The sequence below is a fragment of the Microplitis demolitor genome, chromosome 4, assembly GCF_026212275.2.
Source record: "Microplitis demolitor isolate Queensland-Clemson2020A chromosome 4, iyMicDemo2.1a, whole genome shotgun sequence".
NCBI classification, from domain to species: domain Eukaryota; kingdom Metazoa; phylum Arthropoda; class Insecta; order Hymenoptera; family Braconidae; genus Microplitis; species Microplitis demolitor.
In genome coordinates this window covers 21240828-21250618 of record NC_068548.1, presented here as the reverse complement: position 1 = coordinate 21250618, position 9791 = coordinate 21240828, and the positions used below count along the sequence as shown (strand labels likewise).

The 9791-nt window shown below is 26.8% G+C and overlaps 2 protein-coding genes and 1 non-coding gene across 4 annotated transcripts; 1 reads left to right on the top strand and 2 right to left on the bottom strand.

The window, feature by feature from the left end:
- The first annotated feature begins 1488 nt into the window (after positions 1-1488).
- LOC103578143 (40S ribosomal protein S29) lies at positions 1489-2797 on the top strand. The gene is made up of 3 exons (XM_008559121.2): positions 1489-1600; positions 1892-1991; positions 2591-2797. The coding sequence occupies exons 1-3, from the start codon at positions 1539-1541 to the stop codon at positions 2597-2599; spliced, it is 171 nt and encodes a 56-aa protein (XP_008557343.1). The 5' UTR covers positions 1489-1538; the 3' UTR covers positions 2600-2797.
- A 1314-nt stretch (positions 2798-4111) lies between these two features.
- Positions 4112-4230, bottom strand: Trnal-caa (transfer RNA leucine (anticodon CAA)). The gene is made up of 2 exons: positions 4193-4230; positions 4112-4156 (listed from the first exon to the last, which is right to left on the bottom strand). It is a non-coding gene; the product is annotated as a tRNA-Leu (tRNA).
- Positions 4231-4577: 347 nt separating this feature from the next.
- LOC103578144 (mitogen-activated protein kinase p38b) lies at positions 4578-9492 on the bottom strand. 2 transcript variants are annotated; one of them, XM_008559123.3, is made up of 9 exons: positions 9220-9492; positions 8513-8642; positions 8337-8395; positions 7796-7937; positions 7349-7511; positions 7188-7259; positions 6124-6203; positions 5392-5470; positions 4578-5238 (listed from the first exon to the last, which is right to left on the bottom strand). In XM_008559123.3, exons 1-9 carry the CDS (start codon positions 9321-9323, stop codon positions 4985-4987), a joined length of 1083 nt encoding a protein of 360 aa, XP_008557345.1. In that variant the 5' UTR covers positions 9324-9492; the 3' UTR covers positions 4578-4984. The 2 variants fall into 2 exon arrangements, with proteins under 2 accessions (XP_008557345.1, XP_008557344.1); XM_008559122.3 differs by lacking the exon at positions 6124-6203 and adding an exon at positions 5697-5776.
- Between the last annotated feature and the right edge of the window lie 299 nt (positions 9493-9791).

The following is a 9791-nucleotide window of genomic DNA, read 5'->3' as shown; positions in this document are numbered from 1 at the left end:
AGCAATCGACGTCGGGCAGATGACACTGTTTATGCAATATTATAAGAAGTGGCCCGTAACTTTGCTCCTATTGTGAATATCCTATCACACCATTAACGTTTTTTGTTCATTGTGATGTCCTTCAGTAGGAAAAGCCATAGAAAGTCCTGGGAATAATTCATTTTTTGAGTTGAGACCCATATGAGCGTTGGTGGAGATGGGTGGACATGGGTATAGACACTCTGCATAATATTTAAATTAACAAAAGATAAAGTTTTTATCAATCATTTATTTATTATTCTAATTCCAGTCGAATCGCGTTATAAGTCTGACTTATATCTTTTTCTTTTAACCAGATTCGTGTTAATATGAGAAAGACACTAAGCGGACTTATAACGCGACTCGACTATACTTGTGCGATAAGTTTAAATATTTGAAAAATAAATGATTAGCAATTCAAGAAAAATAAAAAATCATGCTTTAAAATAAAATGGCGGCAGAATATGTTGGAAAAAAATTTTAAATATTTAAAAAAAAAAAAAACACTTGAGTGTTTGAACAAACCTTGGCGGAGAAATAATATGCAGAAGGGTATCCTAATGCACTTGGAGATTTGAATTAAATTGCTCCAAGTGTATAACAGCTAAAAAACGTCACTTAACTGCTATTTCCCACCAGACGATGCCAGATGATTTTGCTCAGGAACTTGGAAAACATCAGCATCAACCATCAGCAACATTTCACGCTTGCACTGAACACTCAACATTCAACTATACCACAGACACTTTGAACAATTTAAATTTTACGATCACTGCACAATTTAATTAAACAATAACTATGAGCTACAAATTTTATGGATAATTACATTAAGTAACTGCAATACTGTGTTTTAATTCAAACGTAAAGAACAAAGAAAGATCTGGACTGGTACTGCTGTTCTCGATGATATTGACTGACGCTATCGAGCCGTCAGTTGATACGAAGCAATCGATTTTCGATTATTCGACCGCCCCCCACTTTAGCAAAAATTCAAACGTTGCATACAGCGACACGCAGTAGCGCCATCTTGGCGCGAAATTTCAAAATAGAAATTAAATAATTTCATTAAAATTTATTTGTGTTAATAATTATATTATAATTAATAAATGAATTAATATTAAATTTTATAAGTTTAAATTTAACTTAAAATTAGCAATTTCTGAATTTCCTAATAAATTAATAAAATATGCCTGTAATAAATATTTGAAAATTTGTATTTAGATAACTGACAAGTCAGTGCGTGCATTTTTTTAATTCAATTATTTTAATTAATTAATTTAGTTATTTTAAATTTTTAATTTATCTTATGTCTGCTACACTCAAATTCATAAAATTTATTTAATTACTTGTATTTTTAAAAAAATTCGAGTTTCACCGGCATTATAAATTTAAATTCCTAGGATGCATCAGTTGGCAATCGACAAAGTAGAAATTTTCAATACTGAGTAGTCAACAGACCCCAGAACATTCGGCTTGATCAGTCGCCATTTCTTTCTGCTAGTACTGACGTTACAAGCAACATGGGGTTCCAAAATATTTGGTATTCGCATCCACGTAATTATGGCCAAGGCTCACGATCATGGTAAATTTATAAATAATATTATTATTTTATTTTATTAAAACAAAATTTTTCATATATATTTACTCTAATTGTACTGAAACAATTAATTTCACTTCATGCCGCCAACTCCACGTGTAACACGCGACCATTTTATTTTTCATAAATCATTTTCTTCGGAAATTATTTGAAAAATTAATTTTAATAGTATAAATAAATCATTACTGACTTAAACTCCATTTTATTTTGTGTCTATACATGATTTAAATTATTAAATTGTTTTTTTAAAAATTCTAACCTTATTTTGTGTTTCAGTCGTGCCTGCGCCAATAAGCACGGACTCATCCGCAAGTACGGCTTAAACCTTTGCCGACAATGTTTTAGAGAGTATGCCGCCGATATTGGATTCAAAAAGGTAATTAACTCACTTGTATTCATCTGTAGAGTACAGTAACCAATTATCAATTTCTTTTGTATTTAATTTAAATTAAAAGTCATGATACTGAAGTTAGCCGACGTCTGGTAATTTTTTAGTTTTTTTAAAAACGATAAATTATAAAAAAATATATGTATTTGAATAAATTGCACCTATGATTTTTTTTTATTTTCTACCAGTGCTTTTCTTAAATTTTTTTTTTTTTTTTTTTTTTCTTAATGGTTTGTTGAATAAAAAATCAAAATTTTTAATTTTTAACTTCAGAATCATTAAAAATCTGAGATCATTTATTTGTTTTATCGATTTATGACATCTATACCTTAGCAATCAATGTTCAGCTGTGCCATCACTAGCACACTTCCAATGTATGATATCAAAGTGATGGATAGTTTTTCAAAAATCTATTTAAAAAAATTTTCAAACGTTTTCATGACTTTTTAATTAAGTTGAATAATTATATAGATAACTGGGAACCGAGCAGTTTATCGCTGATGTTTAAAAAATTTGAATTATTAATTTTAAATTGATAAATTTTTTAAAATCATTCGTTCTAATGTGAGTTTTATTTTTTGTTACAGCTGGACTAATTTCAATATGACCAAAGGTTTTTGTGCTGTAGATAGATTTTTACAATCTCAAAATTATTGAAAAAAAATAATAAACTACCAAGCATCATAAACAAGACATTGTTTTAAACTCAGTAAGAAATGTATAATCTGTATATGGCAATAATTCAGTAAAGGCGACTTTGAAATAAAACAATTTTATTTAATTTAAAAAAGTTATTTCCTTTCTATTTATCAGCACATTAAATTTTAATTATAAACAATTATTAATTGGATTTTAAGTTAATTATTATCAATAGAAAATTTTTATTTCAATTACTTGCAAAATTTAATTTTAAATTCCAAGTTCTTGAACTTATTAGCAAAAAAGTAGTTTTTGTATTTTAAAATACGATATCAATACCAACACAAAAAAAAGTTTAAAAAAAAAAATCTTTAGTTTTAAAACCATAATTTTTATAGGGTATTTAATTTCAAAACACTAATGGCGTTTTGAAATTCCAGATCACTTTTATTTTTTTAAGTTGGGACTTCTCAATTCAGTTCACTTCATCTGTGACGCTCGTTTCAGTGGTCTTAAATTTTTGTTGTCTCAGCTGTTCTTTGTTCAACTGTTTTAATTGAAATCTGGCGGTTATTTTGTGTGACGCAGTTAGGTATTAAATACATGTCACCACAGCAGTTTGTGGATAAAAATTAGAAAAACTAGACCAATGCAGTACAGTTTATATTATTATCGTTTTTAAATTAAATTCATCTCATAAATTATACAATTTAAATAATTTGTGTATTAGAAACAACATTACCAGTGAATTTTTTTTATATTCTACAGCCTGTTAGATCTGCTGTAAGGTTATTGCGTATTGATACCGACGATACCTATCAAAGTCTACTTGAAAGAAGTTTTCTTGATTAATTTTTAAAAAAGACATTTTTAAATTTTATATATATTTTAAAAAAATCTGTACTTGGGATATTTCAAAGGTATCAAGTATTTATTGATAAATAACCTTGACCGTGAGTATATCAGTACCACAATAATAAGTAAGTATGATACTGTAATCGCAGATGTCAGACAATTTATTATTTTTTTTTTATAAATAAATTGTGTGACTGTAACAAATATATGAAAATTTATACATTTTAAATGAACAAATTAATTTATTAAAATAATGGAATTCAAAAAAATGCGCGTATGTATCATTTAATTTCAAAATATGTATTTTTTATGTTTATTTTATTTACATTTTAATTATTTATTCAAAAATTTTATAAATTTCCATTTTTTTTTTTTTTATACATTCAGTCATATAAATTGTAGGCTATAATCAATTATGAAATATACACATTGATATGATTTTAATAAATGCAATTACATTATTCGCAAGTGAGAAAAAAAAATTGTCTGTTATGTAAGTGTTGATAAAAAAATTTCAATGGAAGTAAAAATAATAATTTTGAAGTATTATAAATAAAAATACAGACTTGGTAAATAAAAAGTTTTTTTTTTATGATGGATGGAGAAAAAAAATTTGTCAGAAGTGGGATTCGAACCCACGCCCTCAGAGAGGACCAGAAGCCTCAGACTCAGCTTAGCTGAGAAGGATTGAATACCTTGAGTCTGGCGCCTTAGACCGCTCGGCCATCCTGACTGTGAAAGCAAAACTTCGACAAATCCTATTTGAAGTTTATGTAATTTTTTTTGAACAAAAAATTTGAAAAAACACTAATTAGACCTTCTAAGACGTCATCAACAAGCAATAAAACAATGTACGCTCTGTTGTGCATTTTTTTTTTTTTTTTTTTATAATAAAAACACTTTTTTTTTTAATAATATTGTAATTATATATTTTCAAAAAAATATTTGAGTATAATCGTAGGTGAATAAATGGTTATAAATTAATACAGATTATCACGTTAGGCCTTATTTTATGAAAAAATAGAGGAAAAAAAATTATATTAGATAATTATACAACGAGACTATAAAACAATAATAATATACCATTAATTAGTAGCGAGTTTATTTTTTTACTACACAGTAGTTTTCAAAATTTTAATTATGGTGTGTACTAATTAATTAATAATAGGTTTTGCAGAACAAGGCCTTGCCTTACCTCTGACTAGAACTGTTAATGTAAAATGTTAAATATTACGCTGTAAAAATATATATTTCTATACAAACTTTCGTTTAACAATAATCTTTTTTTTTCTCCTTGTACAATCTAACATATCAATTTGATTTGATAATTATAATAAAAAATATATCCTAGATTTTCGATTAAACAAAAATTAAGCTCGACATTGCCTACGATATTATTTACATTTTTCAATTTGTTTTCTGTTAGTACTATTTTATAAACAGCACTTTGTTTATAATTTTTATATATTTTATCATTAATCCGATAATTATTCAACGGACGGTTCAGCTGCTGAAGTGGACGGCAATTGTTGAGGTACAAAGTTTATCACTTCGTGATAAATTAGTTCCTTCCATTTTTCAACTGGCAAATCCATGTCTTCAAAACTCTGGTCGTATGGTAAAGATACTGGTTCATCTGTTGGATCAGCATACTGAGCTAGGTACGGATGTGCCAAAGCTTGATCAGCAGTAATTCTTTTTTCAGAATCCAACTCCAACATCAGTTCAAGTAAATTAATAGCTAAAAGACAAAAAAAAAATATTTTATAATTGAGCTTGACTTTAATTAAATAATAATTATTTTTAATTACTCTTAATTATCTCATTACTGATAATTAAAATTTACTCTTTTTACTTCATCAATTAAATAAAATAATTAAAGCTATTAAATTACCTAATGGATTAGCACCACGAAATACTTCTTTGAAATTTTTCTTCTTGAGTGGCGGTAAACTCTGGATATAATTTTTTGCCTGAAAATTTATCAATTTTAATTAATCACCCAACATTACTTAATTTATTAATTCATTGATTAATTAATACTTATTAGCTGTATTGGTTAAAAAAAATGTACTTGTTAATAACAGAGCAAAATGATTAGTGAGTACGTAGTATTGTGACAAAAAAATTTAATAATTTTGAAATGTTTAAAAATGTATGGAAGTAATAAATAAATTTTGACGATTCTACATAAATTACCTCTTGGCTTGTTATTTTGCTTATAGTTTCTTCTGAGGGAGTGCCACAAAGTACAAGTACTCGCGTTAGATGATCAACGTCTGCACACGGTTAAGGCTTCACTCATTCCATTACAAATGCGTTTTTATTTATTTTTAATTGCAGTTTTATTTTTTTTTATTTTTATTAATTAATTTACTAATAAAATAAACCCTCTACCTTCTCCAGCAATAATAAAATAAAATAATAATAATTTTATTAAATCCTAAGCCAGCCCATGCTCAAAATTCTTTCAGCCCATGCATTTCTAACAAAGCGTTTTATTTATACTTTTATTAACAAACTTATAATAATTAATTCTATTATTATTAATTAATGAGTGTGGACATATGACACATGCGTGTTTTTAGCGTTAATATGATGATGTGATTAAGTTAGCAGAACTTACCGACTCAGATGATATTTTCAGCATAAACTCATCTCGTGGAGTACCCAGGACTTCCATTATTAGATTTAATTGATGAATATCTGCTGTTGCTAAGGCTCCACTACAAAATTCTTGATAAATTTCTATTGTCCCTCATCATTTTATTGTTTATTTTATTTAAAAAGCTTAACTATTTCCCAAGTATCACAGAGACAACTTCAAGATGCCATAAAGACAAATTTTTTTTTGTCCCGAAATCAAGTTTTTTCATGTAAATAAGACGTATAGATGTTTGTTCTAGGAACCATAGAAAGTTTGTATTATTTTTCTTATCAAAAAAAAAAAAAATTTCGATTAATAAATCGTTAAGATGGCTTATTTGTAACTTAATTTTTACCGTCACTTGTATCAAGTCTTAAGCAGATAATTTTTTGATGACAAATTTCTGATCGTTTTGTCACCATTTTGGTGTCTTATTGATGTATCACAAAACAGCCTAAATTGACATCTTATAGACAAAAATTTTGACAAAACGATTAGAAATTTGACACCGAAAAAATATCTGCATAAAAAATTTGATACCAGTGACAACAAAAATTAAATAATAAATAAGTCAACTAAAAAATTTCTTAGGACGGAAAAAAGAAGACAAATTTTCTATGACTTCAAGACCAACATCTGTATGTCTTAATGATATAAAAACAAAGTCTTGTTTTTTTAAAAGACATCTTAAAATTGTCTCTGTGCTACCTGGGTTGTGCAAAGCTCGTTTTTTAAAACTAGAGAAAGCATTTAAAATTAAAATCGCGAAATAAATAATGCTTTTGTAAATTTAATTTATAGAGCACGTAGAAAATTTAGTAAGCAGCGTAGACCCTTAGCAAAAAGCAACTGCCAAGTTAGTACAAACATTTGTTAATGAAAAATGGCGATGATTATAATGAAATGACTGATTGACAATGTGATTTTGTTATTTAAGATTGTCAAGACAAGAAACAGTGCAGAGACACTTAAGATTAAGCAAAGTTATTATTTATAAAACTAAATAAATAAATAAGTTGATAAAATAAAACAAAAAAGGATACGATCTGTGCCAGGGAATAATGTTCTTCCGGTGAGCAACTCGGCCATGATGCAACCGACAGACCAAATGTCAACTAGGGAAGTGATAAATATGTTAATTTTATACAAACGGATAAATTAACAATTGATTAGATTTATTTGTATTATTATTATTGAAACAAACCTGTTTGATTGTAGTGCATCCAATTGAGCATTATTTCAGGCGCACGATACCATCTCGTTGCTACGTAACCAGTCATTTCATTCTCCGTAGGTCGTGCTAGACCGAAATCAAGAATTTTTAATTCACAATCTTCATTAACTGCAATATTTGAAGGTTTCAAATCCTATAATAATAATAATCGATAATTATAAATGTTTTTATGGATTATTCTAAAATAAATAATGATCTTGAAGTTAACAGATAATTAACAATTTGTGGATTTTTTTTAACTAATTAATTACAAAAAAAAAAAAAAAAAACTAAAAATATGCACATATAGAAAATTAGAAAAACTATAGGTGCATTTTTTTAAAATATTTTGTTTTTTATAATTTATTGTTTTGAAAAAATTCAAAAATTATTAAACGTCAAGTTAATTCAATATCATAATAAATAATGTAAACATACTCTGTGAATAATTCCCGCCGAGTGAATATACTTTAATCCTCTTAATATTTGATAAACAAGAAATTGTACATGGTCATCCGATAGTTTTTGAGTCCTTACAATATTATTGAGATCAGCGCCCATTAAATGGGTTACCAGGTACCTGATAAATCATAGAACCGTCATAATAAATATAATAATAATATCGCGCCACTAATTCCAAAATAACTTATTTTTTTTTTTTTACGCTCTTTCAGTTTTAGTCACTAAGTATCCAACCAAAAAGGCGTACAAATTTTTTTTTAAATGTTTAATCATATTGTAGGTTTATTCTAAAACTGAAAATTTTGAAAAAAAATTTGAAATTTGAATTTATAGTTTTCAAGATTTCATTTCTCAATTCGTAGCTAAAAAATAAATCTGCACGATTGGCAATGAAAAAAAATTACACGCCCTTTTGGCTTTAGAATTTCCTAAAGCCATAAAGGCACATGTTCTTTTGGAATTAGTGACGATATATTATGTAATTTATATCATATATAAATATTTAAAATTAACTAACAGTTGTTGAAAGTCTTCTAAAGAAGTTGATGGATGAAAAACATCCAAAAGTCCAATTACCTGTAGGAAAAAAATCATCAATAAATATTGATATTTCTTATCAGTTTAAAAGAAAATAAATGTGTTATAAAATAATATTGTGTATGAAAAAAAAAAAAAAAAAAAAAAAATATTTACATTCTCATGATTCATATGTTTGAGCATCCGTAGTTCTCTGTAAGTTCTCTTGGCGTGTACTGCAGATTGAAAGGGCCTGGCCAATTTTTTAATAGCTACCTTTTGATTAGACACTGTATCAACAGCTGAACTATAAATAAAATAAAACAAATAAATATAATTATTGATGATTGATAATCTAAATAAACATACAATACAATACAATACAATAGTATTAATAGTTTAGTTTAATAAAAGGGAAAGGTGAAGGAATATATGTATATTTGAATAAGTGTCAAGGTTTAAGACGTCAACGACATTCACTTGAAAATTACAGAATGAAAATCCGACCTTGACTAATTGTCGACAAACAATATATTTTATCAAGATTAAGAAATAAAATAGTTGATTATTATCAGCGTGTGATAAATAATTAAGCCATTGTATTGTCGTATTTTTTTAGTTTCTGATAAACAAGATAACTCAATAGAGCACACTCTTTTGATAAACTCCATCAATTGCGCTACTTATTGGTTTTTATTAACGGGGAATTACAAGAATAAAACAATAAATTTGTTGTTACAAGTTGTTAAGTTATTTCAAGGCCGCGCTTGTATATTTTAAATAATTGAGGAAAAGACGGACATGATTAGTGACTTAAAAATTAATTATTTAATGATTTATTATTGATTAATAATTAATGATAATAAATAATATTGTTTTCTTACCACACTTGGCCATAAGCACCTGAACCAACTGGTGTTAACATTTGATAACGTTCAGGAACCTCCCATTCTGTTTTATTAATCTCAACTTTATGAAATTTCGGCATTTTTTAAATTATATATCTATATACTTAGCGTTGACAAAGCTGCAATGTTATTCTATTATTGTAATCACTTGTCAAATGAAAATGAATCAGTTGCCGGGATCTTGAAGCTACTTTTGAGTACTCTCAAGTACTACCACACACTATTTCCTAATTAGTCTTTTACTACTACATGTGTATCAATTTATATATATTTATACATACTATCGAATTCATTCACAATTTTTTTCGAGATATCGATACAAAGACAATCGATTACTTCATTTTATTACTAAGTATTATCAACAGTTAATAAGCTACCGACAAATAATTTGAAATGCGCGGGAAGTTATTTTATTTAAATTTAAATTTTGAATTATCAGTTTCTTTTTTAATAAAAAGAAGTTAATTATTAATTGTTATTAATTATCGGTGAAAATTTTAAAATTATTTTTTAATTTTACAAAAAAAATTAATCATTACTGTAGTGGT